This window comes from Schistocerca americana, chromosome 3, assembly GCF_021461395.2.
Source record: "Schistocerca americana isolate TAMUIC-IGC-003095 chromosome 3, iqSchAmer2.1, whole genome shotgun sequence".
NCBI classification, from domain to species: Eukaryota; Metazoa; Arthropoda; class Insecta; order Orthoptera; family Acrididae; genus Schistocerca; species Schistocerca americana.
This window is the reverse complement of record NC_060121.1, coordinates 348,512,564-348,533,307: the sequence shown is the minus strand read 5'-3', so window position 1 is coordinate 348,533,307 and position 20,744 is coordinate 348,512,564. Positions and strand designations below refer to the sequence as shown.

Genomic DNA, 20,744 nt, shown 5'->3' with positions numbered 1-20,744 from the left:
CAACTATGAACAGCACTGTGTAAACATCATAGCCAAGTCAGATACAAAGCAAAAACTTACCACTGCAGCATCAGTTAATATGTAGACTTTTCAACAGATGAAAATGTTGATAGAATGTAAGATGAGACCAAATAAATTATTTAGATTGTTAAGGGAGGCAAACATTTGTGATGGGGTACTGTAATCTGATAGGAAGAAGACAAAGAGAAAAAAAGTAGTAGGAGAATTGGGAGTATGAAACAGGAAACTACTTGGTGGAATTTTTGCACAGAGCTCAAATCAACCACTGCTAACAATTGATTTAAGAATCATGAAGTAAGCTTTTGTATGTAGGAGAGACCAGGAGACATCTGGCTGTCTCACACAGATCTTATCATGTGGGCAAAGAATTTGAAACCAGATTTTAAATTTCAAAACATTTCATGGAGTAGATGCAATAATTTACTTTGAAATGTGCAGTACTGTGTGATCTCCAGATCTGAAAGTACTCATATCAAACTTCTATAAAATAATACATAAAATGCAAAGAGCCCGTTCATAATTTTGGAGCAATTGTCTGTAATACAATAGAATGTTTGTGTCATAAAATAGTACTATTTTTAGCAATTACACAGTCTGGAATAGAAAAGAGCTCACTATCTGACCACAAAAATAATCAACTGTTTTGCAGAGAATTAGAGGTGCTGTCTAAAAATAAAAATTATTTTTAAAAATGCAATCATTTTTGCTTGACTACTACTTTGCTCCATATAACTACAAACAACTCTGGTACTACATGCACAATATAACTTGAAACTTTTCACAGGTGATGCTGGGAGCATAAATACATGACCACCACCTAGCATATCGGCAGCTATCAGGTGAGGAGAAGTAAATGTAAGGGAGATACGTCCCACATCCTCTTCAAAAGGCAGGCAGCACACTGGCATCAACACTGCATTCATAATGCCTACAAAAATTCTATACTGCACATCACACATATCATTTCTTAGATAAAGTTGGAAATGGGTGGAAACAATGTACTGGCCGAAAGTAAGCAATAAGCATATTGATAATATTACCCATGTTCTTTGTTCCCATGAGCCTACAGTTTTGGTCTTTAATTAACAAGTTCAAGAGCTAGTCCTATCAAAAAACTTGCTGTAGATGGCCATGTAGACTTACAATATTATCACTTTATTCATAGTATCTATTATTTCACTGAAAATACAGATTGGTTCGGTAATTAAGAAACAGGCAAGTAAAGACTTTTTGGGGTGCTGTCTCAGCTCCCTCCGCTCTGTGTCTCATTTGGTACTGTCGGTATCTAGTGCTGTATGTCCTAGTTCAAACATTTAGGAGCCATTCTGACTCACTCTACTGTATAGGCTACTGCATCTGCATCTACATCTACATCCATACTCTGCAAGCCACCTGACGGTGTGCTACATATAATATCTGATATTCAACAAAGAATACAACACTGCACTAAATGGGTGTTAACAAAAACGTAACACTTTGACAGGCAGAATAAAGACTTGAAACTGAAATGACAATAGTAAAAACCATGGATAGTGTAACTACAAATACATAGGTCTGCATCACTGAAAAATTAACTGCATACAACTCAATTGTTATCCTGTCAAACAACTCTTCAAGCACAGTTCCTAACCTTCTGTGACATGACAAATACATTGATAAATAAGTTCTTAGATTAGAAAGCAGTGAATCAGTCTCTAAAATGTTTTGCAATGAAGATGTAACATGTACCATAGAGATTTATAAAGCATTAGAACACTAACAACAGACTCCATTTAACAGAAGTTTTCCTTTAGTGTTTGCCTGTTGCCTGTGAGGGACTACAGCCAGTCTTACCACAACACTTAGTGTCGTCCTTGTCTGGAGTTGTTTTATGATTTGGAGTCCAAGGTCCCAAACTTGTGTTAGCATAGAAATCCATTGGATAGCGATCCTCGTCCTTCCGCCAATGCACAGAACCCAAGGCTACAGCTGCCTCAAATGGTGTCAGAAGAGGCTGGGTGAATGCATAACCCCAGTCAATGGATAATCGTGGACAAGCAATCTGAATCCATGCTTCTACATCTGGGAACATCTTAAGCTTGTCAGGGAAGATTTCTGATAACAGGACGACAGTGCTTTCTTTCTTCATTAGTGAGATTCGTTCCTGTATTTAAAGTGAAATTTAAGCAGGTGTCTTGCATAAGAAATTTATTAAACAATTATTTCTAATGACTTAAAAACATACAAAATTCTTCAACACGGCTGTGTTTTACCTGCAATGTTGCCAAAACTTTGGGATTTCCTTGCCGACCTAAAGTTCCCAATATCAGGCCAAATCTAGAAGCCTCACTTGCTTTTTGAATAGCAGCAGTTCTTATTTTCAGCATTGCTGAATGATCATAAAATTCTTCAGTGAATTTTTTTTCATATGGATCATACCTGTACATACAATGTAATGTACACACTAAACGACCAATAACAAATGACAGACAGCACAATCAGTATATTAAAAGGATTTACCTGAAAGCTCTGAGTGAAGGATTTGCTATCATGGCTGCTTCAAGATGAAATCTTCCATCTCCTAAATATATCAACACATTGACATCTTTTATTGTTGGGGAAGTGCAGCCCAAAATTTCTCCTGCAGAAAGTGGTCGACTCTGAGGAATAGTTACTTTGTAACCCAGCTCCCTCAGTTCTCTGCCAACAGCATGCAAGGTAGCAACAAACTGAATAGTGCTAACTAAACCAATCTTCTCTTCCTTTGGGAAATTATGTTGAATTGTTTCTAAGAAATGCAGTGAATCAATTTTGATGTCAACAAAAATATAAAGAACTTTGATACCAATAGTTTGATCAACAGGAATAAGACAGCTATGGCCATAATGAACAAGTAAATCCACTCGCAACGCCTTCGCAGTGTAATCATCTATGCAGCATGCGCCGTAAGTTACGTCGCCCATTATCACAGTATCAGCTTCAGTAAATTCTTCTATAATGTCACAAATTGTTGTTGCAAACATGAGCAACCCTTCGGGCATTTGAAGAGCAACTCGTTTGGCTTCTATCTGTTTAATGCGCCAAATTGTCTTCGGCAATTCAAAGTTATAATTTTTTGGCAGTACTTGGGTCAACTCATGCGAATTAATCTTATCTGCCAACGCTTCTGGGATTTTATTCACAACGTTTATTGAGGGTTTAAATACTTTTCGTGTAGCTGACGCTGTTACAACGACAGCATTACTGCTTTCATCCATCTTCTACAAGTACAATAAAAAGAAAATCTATTATTACAAACGCACTCACTATCAATCCTATTTATTCCAAAGACAATTTCCGACGCCTTTGCGGTCACTTGCCGTTGGGGACAGCTCGGCTCGAAACGAGACCAACCAATAGAATTTCAAGGTGGCTAGAGCCAATAGGATTGCTTCGCTTTGGATGAACCTGGCGTGAACAACTTTATCTTTGGTGTTTACATGTCATCTTCAATAACATGGACTGCATACGCGCCAATCTTTTGAGATAGTTATTCGTTTTCTCATTTATAGCTGAAATTTGGCATTAATTTTAACAACAAATAGTCTTGTCATGTTGCCTTTTCACATGTAGATGGACAGTTAACATAGTTACTGCGAAATTCCTAATGTTAGTACGATAGTTACCGTTTTTACATGCGGCCAAGTGAAACGTGTTGACAACTCTTTTTACCAGCAACAAAATTACGCATCATCAGTAAATACCTGTTTTCCTTGCACTGGCAGTCTTTTAGTGGTACGATTACTTAGGAGAGGAAGACAAAATACCTGTTTGGCAACAGCTTTTTGACGATTTTTCAACTATACTAGTGAAATGTTTCGTTACTTTTTTATAAGAAGTGCAATGGTGTATTTTGTCACTGCTGTTATTTTTGTGAAAAAAGGGAGGTAAACATAACGTGGTTCATATTGTCAATGTTGTTGTGGTCTTCAGTCCTGAGATTGGTTTGATGCAGCTAGCTCCACGCTAATCTATCCTGTGCAAGCTCCTTCATCTCCCAGTACCTACTGCAACCTACATCCTTCTGAATCTGCTTAGCGTATTCATCTCTTGGTCTCCCTCTACGATTTTTACCCTCCAATGCTAAATTTGTGATCCCTTGATGCCTCAGGACATGTCCTACCAACTGATCCCTTCTTCTAGTCAAGTTGTGCCACAAACTTCTCCCCAATCCTATTCAATACCTCCTCATTAGTTACGTGATCCACCCACCTAATCTTCAACATTCTTCTGTTAATATGCGTGTGCTTATTGTGCTGGAACATTCACGTATTGTTTAGATCCACTGATATTTTTGTAACTTGTAACACTTAGTTTAATGAATATCTGTCTTGACGAACTTTGTTGCTTGCTACAATTATGTGTTTATTTTGTTATTAAATGATCATTTATCTTATAACAAAAAAATGGCAGTGTATATGCCGCGAAAAAATCACATAAAGCTGGTAGAAAAATAATTTGTAACATTGCAATGTAAAATTCCTTTGAACGTTTCAGTTTAGTTTCATGTGGATTTATTCAAAGCCATCCACTTCTGCAACTTTTTCGATATCCCTCTAGATTGGTAATAAAGTTATTCCTGTGACAAACTTAACTCATTATGTTGTATGCAGTGTCAGCACGTATCACAAGAAACAATTTTGTACACAACAGAGAATGGACTTTGAGATTAAGGTGTTCGACTCTGGTTTGTTCCCTAATTTTCGCACTTTAGACATGTTTTAATTCTCATTATATTTGGGCCTAGTGAAAGTGGTTAAGATTTTACACGTAAAGGGTGTAAAGCAAAGTTGTCCCGATCCCTAACTGTAGCGTCACACACATGTACTGCATGTAATATTTAGTGGCTTTTGTTCTGTAAGTGTTACAATTAGTGCAGCAAACTGACTGGGATATGGCATGTTCCATGGTAGGTTAACATAAGTAGGGTCGAGGCACCACTGACGGCCCGATTAAGGACAATTGCTATACAAATTAGTTTACAGATTACTTCAGTAATTCTATAGTTTCAAATTCTGTGGGGAGCGAGTGTTCTAAATTATATAACAAAAGCAAACGAAAATATTGAAAATGAAATGGCACATTTCCCCAATTTTTGCCATGTTAAACCTCACTATGGCCAGACATTTCCTTGCTTTTGGCCGCTACCTATTATAATGAAACTGAGGCTTTACATAATTTCAGAATCTATTTGCAGAAAAGTAATTTATTCTTTGTACAAACATCAGGGTGGCCACCAAATTTGAATTTTCAAATTCAATGTTGTCATGTATTATATTTACTGTATGGGTTTAGGCATACATACTACACTGGAAAGAACAAATTGTTTGTTTTAAAATTATATGATGTCCGATATGAACCATGTCAAGATGTACACCACATACAGCATGACTGACCAAGTGGAGTGATCATCTGAAGGATAGTGCACATCAAAATGTCACATGGCTGCATTTATGCAACACTGTCTGTTTGTTTAAGCCAGACATATTAGGGTCAACTGAAGGGTTAAATGGCCAGTACATGAAAATAGTGACACAGAACAGAGAGATTAAAATCCAGTCACATCTCATGGATTAATGATGGTAGAATGTTACAGTTAATCTTGAAAGAAAACTTGAAGTTTCTCATTGAATTTTGTTAAGGTATTCATAATCTTACATTGATTTGTTTACAAAAAAAATTCCTTTTGCAGCAAATTGTCATTACACCTACACTATGCAATATGAAGTTACACAACTGTGTATTAGCTATATTTGAATAAACTGTGGCGACTCATCAATGATTACTTGGTGATGTGGCAGTTTGAATGTTTGTCAGGAAAGCTGATTTTTCATCCCATCAAGCCTGTTGAGACAAGTGATAAAGTGTGTGTAACAGGTACAACATACACCCTGCATATCCCTGCCCATCTGCATTAGCCTCCCTGCATGTTTGACTTTGACCGACCATTCTGTAGCACACTTACCAATGTATACTTTCTCAAACATCAATTTCTGACATAATTTTAGGTGCTTCAGCAGACACTTTTGTTTTCAGGGATTGTAACACATTAATTTTAGATTTCATTCCTTTTCTGGATAATTTTTGTCCTTGTTGTTTTTCAGTTTCACTTAGTTGCTTCTTTTGTCATCTATGTACAAGCAACTTGGATTACACATAGACAGAATTAAACTTCTGTTGATTTTAAAATTGTCAACACTGTGCAAGCATTATGAGCAAGAATACTTTTCACTCTAACTCTCAACAATACACTCAGAAACTTCCTGACAGATTAAAACTGTGTGCCAGACCAAGACTCGAACTCGGGCAAGTGCTCTCTTATCTGAACTACCCGTGTACAACTCAAACCCCAACCTCATTTCTGCCAGTACATCACTGCCTACTCAAGTTTGAGTCTAGCTCTGGCACACATTCTCAATCTGACAGGAAGTTTCATATCAGCGCACACGCTGCTACAGAGTGAGCATCAATTCTGGAAATACATTCAGTTTATTGAAAAACCTCTTTCTACAACAGCATTTCCAGGCAAAGTACTGACATTTTAAGAAATTCTACAAAATTACAACATTCTTTTGTGGCAATGTAATGAGGTTCATCCAACCAAGTTTCACTTATTTTGAAAAATGCCAATTTTTTTTTTCTTTTTGAATATGAGCATCGTTACAAATATTGACAAATTGTTGTTTGACACAAACACAAATTTTCACCAGAAAGAGAATTTAAAGTCATAATCTCAATCTTTATACAGCTGTTTCTTGATTTAATGCTGCTGATAGGTCCAAACATGAAATTGCATGAGTAGGTTTATATTTCAGTGGTTCGCCTTCAAGTAGCTTTTGTATTATACCAATAATACAGGAATACATTTCTTCTTTTAGCCTCAAGATGTCAGTCAGTCAAGTCCTTAACTTTCTTTTGGTACCTTTGCAGTGAAATCCAAAATACACGAAGCATTGTGCAGTGATCAGATTCTTAACATTCTTCATGTCAGCCTACACGAGGGATTTTACGATTATGCAAAATGTCTGAACTGACAACTTGCTGCATTGATCAGGTGGTACAAGTGAACAACTCATTACACAAAAAATAAGCCATAGGTACATCAGTTAGAAAATCACATAAAATTTTTTGAAAGGATGTGCTGTCAGTGAAAAAAAAAAGCCAATTTTTGACCTAAGAATTTGTCTCCAACTGTTAAGATAGAGTTTTCAAACACTCTGAATCAGGTAAGAGTTTAATTCTAAGCCAATTGAGAAATATAAGTTCTTAGATGTGGGAGAATTTAAAAGCTAGTTGGGCCACATTTACAATCCATTTTGTGCCACAGAATTGCAAAGGAAAACCTGAAGACACTATATATTCTGTATATTGACACCTTCGCGTAGGCAAATCGTGAAACACACAATACAAGGCTCTGAAAATAGTGGTCTTTCCTAATTTGTTTGTGACACACCAGTTTTAAAAGTGCAATGAACTATATGCATGTTACAACCACCTAACTGCAAGAGTTTCATGTTACCAGAAATTTATTTTGCTTCATTATTCAAAAACTTCCAAGCTGGAAAATTTTAGAAATATTCTGCAAATTAAAAGGTCCTTTCAAAGCATAGGCTCTTTGATTCTGTCTTTATTCAATGCCAAAGTATCAGGTCGAGATCAGCAACTTATTTCAAATCCCAAAAACTAACATGGATGTCCATTCATTTGTTGTTTTATTTTTGTATGACGTCGGTGCTGTATACAGTCTGACATAAGTAATGTGTGGCTGTTGGCCACAATTTTATGAAGCTGCTCACGTTTGTTGAATGAAACTACTCAAAATAAAGAAAAATTATATGTAACTTGTGGCTGGTCTACAATTTCAATATCCAAGTCGCTGGTTCCCTGCCGATGATGCTTGCTTTTGCTAACATGAAATTGCGTTCACAGCTTACACTGCCAATGCAGTCACTCATACGAATTGTCTCTCATTATTACCTGTTACTTGAACATTGCAACACGTAAGATACACCAGGGTCATCAGGACACATTTACATTTTGAGTATGTTATGGGAAAAAATTAAACAGTTGATTGGAATTTAAATATTACATTTTTAATTATGATTTATCAATACAATTTTAAGACTACATTCATAATTTGTCGTCGTCATATCTTATAGACTTTATGAAGTAATACAGTGACGTACAAAACATACAGAACGTGAAAAAAAAGTTTTCAAATATTCTACACATCAGCTACAAATATTAAGATACACAATTGAAACTTCATATATAAACAGAAAATAGATTTTAAATCAAAATTATAAACCAAAAGAAAAGATTAAATTCAGTACAAAAGTTTCTGCAGGCATAACTTACAAGAAAATTTTACTGTAACTTTTAGCTGAATGTACAGCAATTATAAAAATATTTCACAGTATCATGAATTGCAATAAAATCTTAGTTTTTGAAAATTAAGTTTCTTTCCAGTCAGTTTCAGAAACTTGATTCATCCAAACTTCCAAAACTGTTCGCACACAGAACAATGGAACTTCCAAACAAAATGGTGCTCGACATCTGGCACATGATTTAGTTTATCTGTGAGTTTCCTGGCATCACAGGTTGCTGAAACATCAAATCGAGGGCAAAATAATAGACATTTCAAGGGTATAGTTGCTCCAAAATTCAGTCTACCAGTGCCGTTTATAGCATACAACCAATCCAGTTCTTCACACACTTATCTAAAAGCCCCCCAAAAATAACAAAAACCAACAATTATCTTGATTTACTTATTGTCAGTTACTTTTGAGACAGAATTTTGCTTTACTTATCTGGCAATGATGTAGTCTTTTTTCAATGGTTCCGAGTACTATCTCTGAAATAATTTCATTGTTGAAAAGCAGTTCCCAAAATGAAAGTGTCCTTTTGTTTAGCTGTATGCAATGTCAAAAGGCTACATAGTAGGCAACATAGTGTTAAGTACTTGAACAAGGTGAAACAGATCAATATAGAGAATTTGCCCTCTTAGCATATTGTAGTACAAAAATAGTATCTAGAAATAATGGTGCGCAAATATTTTATCTGTTGCTAATTTGACATGTCCTGACCTCTTCTATAAAGCTTTTAAGTATACCAACATTTCCATTCAGACAATGGATCCAAATCACACCATATCTCTTCTGCCAGGTATTATTTCCAATCCACAGCATCACAAAGAGGTAAAATAAAAATTAGCATAGTGTAGAATACATTGTTTGTGCAGTTCTATTTCTTTCTCAGTGAAAACAAACAAATTGTGCTTAATTTTGAATGATACATCCTTAAATAATATGCTTGAACATGTTGCTGAATATAATTGATTTATTTAGTATGTGCTTAAACATTACTACTATTAACTATTTACTTCTATGGGACACAGCAGGTGACAATTTTTGTAAAGTCATACAATGTAGACTTTCATGGCCAACATTTTCTTGAGTCAAAATTTCCAGGTTAAAAGGCCATGGTTGATGTATAAAATTACTTCTTCCTGACGTTTCATCTCTAACTGCGGGAGACATCTTCCGAGGTAGAATGGAAGCTACAATTGTACCTCTGAAGATGTCTCCCGCACTTGGAGTAGTAGTTTTATACACTGACCACAGCCTTTCAACCCATAAACTATACCTCAAGAAGAATTCTTGTAAGGTTAGTATTATCTGATGGAAACTATAAATAAGTTGTTACCATTAACAGTGCAGTGAGCTTATTCAGTTTCAAAAGTTACCTGTCTAAGAGAAATCAGCATAAGACATAAGACTCATTGCACCTCAAATGTAGAGAAAACCATAATTTAAATACTGATCATCCTGATCTGGAAATGTAATACTGCCAAGTATAACCTTTGGATGTTTGTTAACTTTGCAGGCGAGACTAACACAGGGGATGGGATGATGGTTTACACTATATGTTGCGAAGGACAAAAAAGACACCATTTTATCCAACTGTCAACATCCCACAGCAATCAGTCGAGCAATGGAAGTTTGTCAGTTCCAGATGGGTTAATCTCAGTTTTTACTTTGGTGATTTATTTGTTTTTAAAGATCACATTTATTGACATATTTTTGGCAGTAAATAAAATACTTAAAAGTCACTGCCCAGTTTGGTGCTCTCCTGACATGCACTGGGCACAGACACACAATGGTAGCTCTAGTACCTTATGTGTATTGAAAGTGTAATCAAGTATATTTCACAAGCCAGTGGTGAAAACTGCAAACAGTTTGGAACTAGTAAGGAATGTTGGGCTAAGACTTTATTAATTTTAGACACAATTAACCATTAGTAAAGATTATTGTGGCACAATGTGTAACGTCACATGACATTTACAAGCCAAATGTAACTAATCCTATTACAAAACAGTAGTTATGCTTCAATATGGAACAGTAAGTGGGCAGTGGATAATATGTGTTCAAAACAATGAACAATTTGTGAGTTCCTTCTCAAGTACTGGAAATACCATAAGAAATTGTGTGAAAAGATAATCTTAGACTACAGGATTCAAGAGCAACCACATTAATGGACCTTTGGATTAGAACTTTAGGTAATACAGTTGCTCTGAAAATCACAGTAGAGATGAGATGCACAGAAGCCTCAACGTAACCAATACTAAGAACAAAAAGTTAGGCCCAAATACAATCAAGTGTGCACACTATCAAATCATTATTTGTAGGACATACTGAGAATCTGTCAACTTGACACACTCATCTTCACGAATACTACAGTGTCTATTGGTGGCCACTGTCGTACCAGGAAGCTTGGTGTAATCTTATGGCACTTTAATTCTCCGACTCGTCACAGGACAAGTAACTTATTAACTTATTGCTGCGCATTAGCTGGTGCACTCATGCTCCTTGTGGTATGACAATGAGGAAACAAGAAGATATCACATTTATATGGGTTAAACTTTACTTACGGCTTAGGCGCCCTCGTGTGGTGATGTTGGCAACGACCGTGCAGTGCTGGAAATTATTCTCTAATATTTCATTTCTTGTAAGCACTTTTTCTAAATGTTCGCTTTACTAAGATAATTAATTTACTGAGCAGACGCGGGTACATGCAAGAACACGTCAACCATAGAGTAGGAACAGGATTAATTATTTATTTCATGGTTGGTCGCTGTTGACATCAGCACAGCACGCCACCTGAACCGCAAGTAAAATTTTACCATTATATGTAACTGAAAGGGTGAAACGGCTAACAACGAAACAGGCATCCAAAGTTAGGAGGAAAAATCCCTAAATTCTCAAAAGAAGCATTCTGGCTATTAGTCTGGAGGGAGTTTCAAAAATAGTGAAAAAATGAACCTGTGTTGTTAGATTAGGAATTGACTGTCACACCAACGAATGGAAGTCTAGTATGTTAAGAACTGCACATCCACACTCTCATTGGAAAACTTTTAGTCTCATCACATACAGTACGAGCCTGTTACACTCCTGAACACAGAACAAAGAGATAATCAATGCATAAAGTAACTACCATATCCCCCAACAATCAATCCTCATGTAAGGTCTACTAATAGCATTTAAAGAGTTCACTGCATACCTTTGCAGCTAGCAGAACTAAACTTTGATTATTTTGGCTAAAAATATCTTGGCTAACTGTGTTGAAATAAATTTTTTTAAAACCTTTCCAAACAGCAAAAATGTTGCGAGCACATATCAGGTGCTGAAAAGTGGTGTGAAGGGGAAAAAAAATTCAAAAACTAATGTTTATAATTTGTGAGGGCAGTAGGAAGCCATTACACTAGCATTATGTCATTTAGCTACTCACAAGTTTCAAATATTAGCAATTAACACATTCGCTGTTGGCTTATGCATGTGCTATTAACTTGTAATAAGTGTCAATTGCAGAATATGTTAAGCATTGAATCAAGAGTAAACAGAATATTGTGTTGCTGGTCACTGCTTCAACTTACAGAGACAGTCTTCACAAAGAGTACATTTTTAGACATCTGAGCGGCATGGGAGAGAATTATGGAGAAAAACACTCATACAAAGTGAGTTCACAATCTTGCCTATATACCGTATGGCACATTCCATCTATCACAGCCATGCTGTCTCACAACCAACCTGTGTTTTAAAAATCTATTTATAGTGAGTCATAACTTGAATGAAAATTATAAAAATGTTGGGTATTTTCTATGTTGACAACTTCATTTACTTCAAGCTAAAAAGATTGTTCAACTAATCAAACTTTTGAAATTATGCTCTAAAGGCTGAAGATGTCAATATCTAGTGGTGGTTATATCATACTGAGTGCTGACTACCACACTGCATTGTCTTATTTAGCCTTTTCATTTGGTGTTCACTGCATCTGACACTTTCTCCTCAGTGAGCAAGGTAAGATTCTCTGAATTTAAGTTTAGTTAGGAGTAAAATAAAGTGTGTATGATATTATTATAAGGAAGACTATGGACTGAAATTTAGCCTCATTTAAAAACTATTGCTAAATATAATTCTTGGTGTAACTTGCATGTAATGTCCATTAAGGATGTAAACTGTAGTGTTTCTTATGGATTAAGGTGAAAGAGTTTACGTCCTATCTGCAGTGATTCAAAAGTTACAGCATTTTTTAATTTTCCTAGTGAAGTGTACTTCATGTGCGAGGTGTACTGGGACACGTGAACAAATCGCCAGTGCAGACAACATGATTCACAACAAGGATGTATGTGATCCTGATACAGTTTAATTCGTAACCAAGACAATTGCCTATGCCTGTAATGTGAAATATTGGCCATAACATCATCAATACAGAAAGAATGTATAACACTATTATATAGCTATATTTGTACTAATATATTTTGTGAAGAAAAACCAGTCCGACAAGTGGTAAAAAAATTTCAATTAAACAAAAGGACACTTGTCTTTGGTATAAATCAGAAATGAAATGTCATAAGGAAGGTTGTAGTTGACAAGCAAAATTTCAGATCAGAAAGGATCCACAAATACTGCCTGAATTTATAATACCATTCCATAGCCGTGTTGCAGAACATGCGCTGTAGTAAGGGAAGGCACTGATACCATCTTATCCTGCCCTGTCACTGGTTTAAATGTGGGAGAACAGCACCTGCAATCAGCATTTAAAACCAAATTGCTATAAATAACTTACAAGGGACTAGCATAAAGCTGGAATAACATTTTATAATAAAGAGATGCACTAATGCCTGAATTCATAGAAAATCACCATTTGTTGAGCTGTGTAGCAACACACGCACTGTACCGATGGATGGATGTGGTACCACCACAGCCTGTTTTGGTATTGGTTGAATTGTGGAAGTTGAGCCTGCAGGCAGAAATGCAAACTAAGTTACAGTAAGTAATTTATAAGGAGCTGTGACAAAAATAAACAATGGCATAACACGGAGGTGCACTAATATCTTGATTCATAGTACTCACTATTCCTCGGGCTGTGTTTCAGCACATACGATGTAGCGAGAGACGGACTAGATACCACCTCAGCCTGTTTTGCTATTGGCTGAATCATGGGAGTTGAGCCTGCAAGCAGAATTGCAAACCGGATTGCTGTAACTTACAAGGAACTATGGCATAAAACTAGAATGATATTTTATAACAAAAAGGTACATTAATACCTGGATTTATAATACTCACGATTCGTCGGGCTGTGCTGTAGGGCACATGCTGTAATGGGGAATGGACCTGCTACACCCTCTGTATTTTTTATTGTTGGTTGCTTTTTAACAGCTGAACCTGCAAACAGTATATTATATTAGATTGCTGACATTAACAGATAATAGAGCACTGGTTAAGTTTTACTTATAGCTCAGGCGGCGTGGTGCTGTGATACTGGCAATGACCGTTTATTTATTCTGTATATTTTGTTTCTTGTAAATACTTGTTCTAAATGTTTGCTTTACAAGGATAATTAAATTACTGAGCAAACAAGGGTACATACGAGAACCTGACAACTAGAGAACAGGAACAGCATTAATTATTTACTTCATAATTGATCATTGCCATCAGCAGCACACTATGCCACTTGAGTCATACGTAGAATTTTACCAGACTGCTTCATTACAAGCATTTTTTGCTGCAGGGATGTACGTTGTTGGGAGGGGAAGGGGGCGGGGGCACTAGTAACATACCTTTTCCCACAAGTGCATCTTCTTTGTCTGCCAGTAGAGATAATTTGATCAAACTGGATTCTTCTGAATTTGGTAGCACCAGGGATGCATTATTACTCCTTTTGTTTTTCTTTGTAGAGTACAGTCTACGTTGAGGTAAAATCTTTTGTGATTGTTTCCTTTCTATCTGCAGCGGTGCCTGTTTTTGCTGCAACATTCCGACAGCTACAGTTGCCTTTAGTGACGATAACATTTTTTTAGCAGTTTCCAAGTCATTTGAGGTCAGCTCAGATACAATACCAGAAAACTCTGCGATAAGTTCCCTTCTTTGGACTGACAAAGGTACAGAATCATTAACACTTTTTTTCGTTACCTCCGCTAGTATTTCTGTTTTCTCGTCTACAACAGAAATATCTTCACTCTCAGTAAGTGTAACTTCACTATTTCTTAGGTGTTCAGAAGGTTGCTGCTTTAACTGAATCTGGCAAACACTATGTACGTGCTTGCACATATTCCATTTGATGGTATAGTCAATACATGTACAAGAATACCTATGAATGCAAGCCCTGCATTTAATGCACATCAATCTGCAGTTGCACTGAAAGTCATTATCATATACAAAATAATCTGTTGACCTTCTTGAAGAAGAACGCACTTTCCAACCAGAAAACTCCATAGTAATGAAGTCCTCCTTAATATTATTCCCTGATTTATGCCGAAGCCGAATGTCCTTAAGTTTACTCGTCAGTTTACCTTTATTTAGCACAATAAGCCTGTCAAACAGCTTGTGCTTCACAAATGACATCAATGCAAAAATAGCTTTGTCCAAACGCTTGACACATTTACTACCTAGATATATATATTTAATAGTGCGATGCATTCTTTCTATATGCATGTTGGTATTGATTCCAGCATTCAATCTATGGCAATATGCCCAAGAATTTGCATTCCCAACATAGTTGTCTCGGAAGTATGTGGCAAATTGAACTGTATCAGGATCACATTCCAATCTCTCTAGCACAATATTTAACATCTCATCAAATGAATCTACATCCTGCTCATGCATCAAAGTTCTGATTTGCTTGTATACTTCACCTTGTTTTTCTACACCTTGAATCTTACATTTGATATTCTTCCTCCAACATCTATCAACATGCCATGTACAATAAAGTCGCATAGCTGGAGCTGCCATTACATCATTCCATGCAATAAAGAAAGACTCGGCCAAATCCGACATAAAAACATTTGGCGAAATTGATCCAACCTGCCTCTTTATGTGCTGGAAAAATATGGACAGCATCTGGGAGTCATTCCTGTTAGATATTAGAAACGCGCATGGAAACCCTTGTCTTAGATCGTCTAGCACTAGTAGAGTTATAAGTTCAAAATTATATCCATTAAGACCATGTGTCCCATCAACACAAACGCAGTCGTTCCCATATTTCTTTAATATCTCGCCTTGAGCATTGTTCATAATTATCAATGCAAAATCAGAGCGCTTTAATTGTGGGTACGAATCAAGGACTACATCCTGTGGTTTATAGAAAAGCACACAAGGACTGTCTCCACCATTTACTTCATTTACCCATGCTTCTACACTTATTGCATCATTATGATGTCTTATTGACTTGAAGGACAAATTATAAGACTGATCTATATTATGTAGATCCTGTCTCGTAATCAAATGTATCCTTTCCAAGTTCGAATCTACAACTGTATCTCGAATTTTGTCTAATATGACAGAGAATGGTATGCCACTTGCTATATCTGCAGCAATACTTTCCCTTTCTCTTTTTGTTAGTTGCAGATGGCATAACTCGGATTTGTGGCCAACATGGGTTGAAACATATTTCACACAGCAGGTTCCATTCTTTTTCATATCTACTCTCATCTTAGCAGGGCACAGTGCATCAATCTTACTACTACCTTGCAATTTAAGACATCGCACGTTTTTTCCTCTAGACACAAACTTACCAGACCGGTGACAAATATAAGAAACAACTTCTGAATCAACCTTAGCATGGGAACCACGACGTTTGACGAACTTTGAGAGCGTTGTCTGCTCAGTTTCCTCCTTCCACTTCTGAAATTCATCAGCGGTGCTGAAATGTAATATTTCACATTTCACATCTACCTCATGTGCCGACCGTAAATGTTCAAACAGGCACTTTTCAGAAGTACTTCTTTCATTACACAGGGCGCACACAAACAATTTTTTCTGCTCTATTTGCAGTCCATGAACCTCTAACAGGTGTCTATTCAAATTTCCTTTTTTAGGATAGATTTTATCGCACACATGACACTGAAAAATCATGTTGGACACAAAAATTTCACTGCTTACACGGACAACTCCACAGCACAAAGTAACAGGGCAAAATACACTTATTCCATACGTATCTGCTGACAAAACCGCACGTGTGTGTAACTTTCGAATGAGAAAAATGTCTGCGCCACGGCTCTTTCGAAACGAGCAATCCTATTGGGTATCGCTACCCTGAAATGCTATTGGTTATTTTCGTTTCGAGCCGAGCTCTCCCTAAAGGTTTCTTTGCGGTCACAATCCTGCTTTTGCTCCTACGTCCTATAGAACCGATATAAACACAAACCCACGTGTCGTTGACGCCTCTGCCAAAGACTACGCAGTACGCAAACTACATACTTCAAATGCAGTAACTCAATTGCACAGGCAACGAAAACATGCACATGTATCCCTCAGCCACTCAGCTGGCCCGGCAGTCAGAAAAGTTGACAGCAGTTTAATTTACGGGCCTAGATCATAGAAGCATATAGACTGCGACGCTCCCGTCCCTGCAATGTCAATTGCTGAAACTAAGAAGGTTATAATTCTAGTTTTCTTGTTTGAAACGAATGTCTAAGTGACAGAGGGCCAAAAGCCGAGCTCTTCATTTAAACTTTTATTGGCGTGGCTAAAAGTGGTGTCGCTCGAGTGACCTCACAGATATCCGAGTGTTTCCACATGCAATTTCAGTGGCGCCACTCGCGTGGTAGCCCAGTGACGTTATTGGTTGCGTTTGGAAGTCCGTTACGAGTTTCAGATCTAGTCTTGGCATCATTTCGTGGGAAAACAACCGTGTAGCACGCTAGTACTAATCACGTCACTGAAAGTGCTAGTGAATAAGGATTATTATAGCAAATATGGTTGTTTTCACTTGTTCCGAGAGTGATCACTGTGTGTTTTGGTTTCAAGAATCAAAGCCTCCGGCAACTGTACAACGTAATTTTCATACCAAATGCGGTATAGCTCCTCTAATACGTTCACCATTTATGAGTGGCGTAAGCGGTTTTTTGAAACTGGGTGTTTCTGAAAGCCATGAAAAATCCTCAGGTCGATAGCGTCTCTCTGACGCTGTCACAAAGCAACTGAGACAAATCCAGGTTTTAGGTGACGTTCGATTCTGAGTGCTTCGTGAGCTCTGACACTTTCCAGAAGTTTTGAGACTCGCTTCTATAGTAAATCACAATTAATCACTAGTGCACATTGTGATCCTTCTGATGCCTTCCTACCATTTTGCTAAGAAGTATCACAGTTTGCCTTTGGTTGGAACTGCTGACAGTGAATTGTAAGAAGGGTTGTCCCTACATTAAGTCAAGAAACGGATCAAAATCTATCTGATCGCACTGTGATAACATGGGCACCCAAACAGAATTAATTTTCACTCTGAAGCAGAGAAAACCTTGATTGGAAACCTCTGGTAACTTAAAACTGTGTGCCAGACTGAGACTCAAACAAGAAACCTGGGGTCGAGGCTCCAAGTTCAAGCCACTGTGTTGCACACAGTTTGAATCTGGCAGGAAGTTTCAAGACAGAAATAGTCCAAAATACTGAATTCGGTCCTCCAAAAGTGTTTCATTGCAGAAGATTATAACGTGCTTCCTCCTTTCAATAATCGCACGACCACTGAAACTATAGATGTTGGATGTACTATTCTCTAAGATTGCGAAAAGACCTTGCTCCCATCATAGCAGCAGTTTTTTGTAGGTTGCTGGATCAACAAAAGCTAGCAAGCGACAGTAAAATGGCGCGGTTACTCCCGTTTTAATGAAGGATCATCAGATATATGCACGTAAACAAAGGCCGATGTCACTGTCATTCTGTTGTAGAGTAGAATTTTGGAATATGATCTGTGCTCGTATATAATGACTTTTAGGGAGGGGAAAGTCTCCTTGATAGATCCCATTTACACGGGGCTCCCACAACCGGATCTCGTACACCAATTTCCCAATACTGCTTCTGGGTGGTCAAGTAAACACTTCAGCGAAAAACGGTTTCCGAAAAAAGGTTTTTGTCCTTCGAAAGATGTGTTGCATGTAAACGAAGTAGTAGTATTCAACATGGATTCCGCAAAAAGAGATCTTTTGCAATTCAGTTCGCTCCACAGTGTAATAAATACAGTCACAACATTCTATGGTGCGAAAGTTGCTACAGTTAGACAGCTGGAGCGACACTAGCGTTCCAAGTGATGAGAAAGCAGTCACGTGCTTCATAAGATTATTGTTTGTTTTTTAATTCTTTTCTACTTAATTAACGGAACGGTTGTTACATTTTTGCGTTCCACGTTAGGAAGTTACCAAGTGAGATGAAATGTCGCGAAGTACATGTAAAAACCGCCATATCACACTTATTTAAAGACATATGCTACAACTCATTCGTGATAAAAATGCTTCCGAATATGTTTAAATTTGCAGCTTATTTGCCGAAAGCAAGAGAAAATAAATACATTTCTCACACAAGAAGCAAATATTTCTGTTGATGTCTGTTGTTATGATCACATGCACTTTCCTTGACACTTAAAAAAAATGTATACAGCCAAATGATTCTTCCTTTCTTCAACTTCAATCACCTGTAAATTTAATTACTTTTGCTTCAAAAGAGAATGTGTTGAAGATTCTTGCCATTCGTCGCTCTGATTTAGCAACAATTATGGAATTGGTTTCTCCTCTTCCTGAAACAGTTTTATTGCTTTTGACGATTTATTATCACGCCTGTGTCGTTTTTGCTTAAGCTACAGTCGTAGTGGCTGATTTGATACATTAAATAAGGTAGTTATTACATTCCATATAGATTTCCTACATTGCACACTCACTGATTTGACTGAAAATGTAGCGAACTAAACTCTACTTTATTGGATAGATATACGACGTCTTTCTGTAAAACGGCAAATCTTCGGGTGTTTAGTAGCATTTTTGTTATTAAAGGGAAACGACATCATTCAGAAAATGTCTGTCGTAAAGTGTAAATAAACTGTCAAAAAATGGTTCAAATGGCTCTGAGCACTATGGGACTTAACATCTGTGGTCATCAGTCCCCTAGAACTTAGAACTACTTAAACCTAACTAACCTAAGGATATCACACACATCCATGCCCGAGGCAGGATTCGAACCTGTGACCGGAGCAGTCGCGCGGTTCCGGACTGCGCGCCTAGAACCGCTAGACCACCGCGGCCGGCTAAATAAACTGTCGTGTACAACACAGTTCCGTATCTGTCAGGTTCCTTAGGAAACTAAATAATCAGAAATATCGTTAAATTTTTTAGTTATTGTCGATTTTTATGGCACTACTTAAACTCCTTATTGTAAAAACAATGTTACAAATCAATATAAACGTTAGGATTCGGATTCATCCAATATCGTATTCATAAGTGTCACTTACTTGCCACTTGGAGCGCTGCTGTTGCTGAGGGTAACAAAAACGAGATGGAGTGTCAAAACTGTCATGTTAGACTGTGGTTGGCTGCATGCGATAACGAGATCCAGAGCCCTTAGATAACGACACTCAGGTTAATGTCGTGTTGTTTGATCACAGAAGGCATTCACTTCAGTTCCACAGTGTAGCATTTTCTCTGCCAGGGGACTGGGTGTTCGTGTTGTCCACATCATTTCATCATCATCCTCATCATTTGTGACAGTGGCTACATTGGTCTGTGAAAGAAATTGGACTGTGAAAAAATTGGGACTTTGAATGGTGGCTGACGACCATGCAACTGAGCGCCCCACAAACCAAACTTCGTCATCATCAACACAGTGTAACAAATACACTGAAGTGCCAAAGAAATTCTGTGCGACCGCTACGGTCGCAGGTTCGAATCCTGCCTCGGGCATGGATGTGTGTGGTGTTCTTAGGTTAGTTAGGTTTAAGTAGTTCTAACTTCTAGGGGACTGATGACCTCAGATGTTAAGTCCCATAGTGCTTAGAGCCATTTGAACCATTTGAGCCACCCAAAGAAACTGGTATAAAAATGGCTGTGAGCACTATGCGACTTAACTTCTGAGGTCGTCGCCTAGAACTTAGAACTAATTAAACCTAACTAACCTAAGGACATCACACACATCCATGCCCGAGGCAAGATTCGAACCTGCGACCAGAGTGGTCGATCGGCTCCAGACTGTAGCGCCTAGAACCGCACGGCCATTCCAGCCGGCAAACTGGTATAGGGATGTGTATTCAAATGCAGATATATGAAACAGGCAGAATATGGTGCTGCAGTTGGCAACGCCTATATAAGACAAAAAGTGCCTGGCGGAGTTGTTAGATCGGTTACTGCTCCTACAATGGCAGGTTATCAATATTTAAGTGAGTTTGAATGT

The 20,744-nt window shown here is 37.5% G+C and overlaps 2 protein-coding genes across 2 annotated transcripts; both read right to left on the bottom strand.

Moving 5' to 3' along the window:
• Positions 1 to 608: 608 nt before the first annotated feature.
• On the bottom strand, positions 609 to 17,034 carry LOC124605203 (2-(3-amino-3-carboxypropyl)histidine synthase subunit 1). The gene is made up of 4 exons (XM_047136737.1): positions 16,696 to 17,034; positions 2,521 to 3,355; positions 2,274 to 2,439; positions 609 to 2,164 (listed from the first exon to the last, which is right to left on the bottom strand). The coding sequence occupies exons 2-4, from the start codon at positions 3,255 to 3,257 to the stop codon at positions 1,811 to 1,813; spliced, it is 1,257 nt and encodes a 418-aa protein (XP_046992693.1). The 5' UTR covers positions 3,258 to 3,355; positions 16,696 to 17,034; the 3' UTR covers positions 609 to 1,810.
• LOC124606073 lies at positions 8,226 to 14,648 on the bottom strand. Its single transcript, XM_047138037.1, has 6 exons — positions 14,159 to 14,648; positions 13,665 to 13,763; positions 13,452 to 13,550; positions 13,240 to 13,338; positions 13,023 to 13,122; positions 8,226 to 8,643 (listed from the first exon to the last, which is right to left on the bottom strand). Exons 1-5 carry the CDS (start codon positions 14,646 to 14,648, stop codon positions 13,094 to 13,096), a joined length of 816 nt encoding a protein of 271 aa, XP_046993993.1. The 3' UTR covers positions 8,226 to 8,643; positions 13,023 to 13,093.
• Positions 17,035 to 20,744: the final 3,710 nt, after the last annotated feature.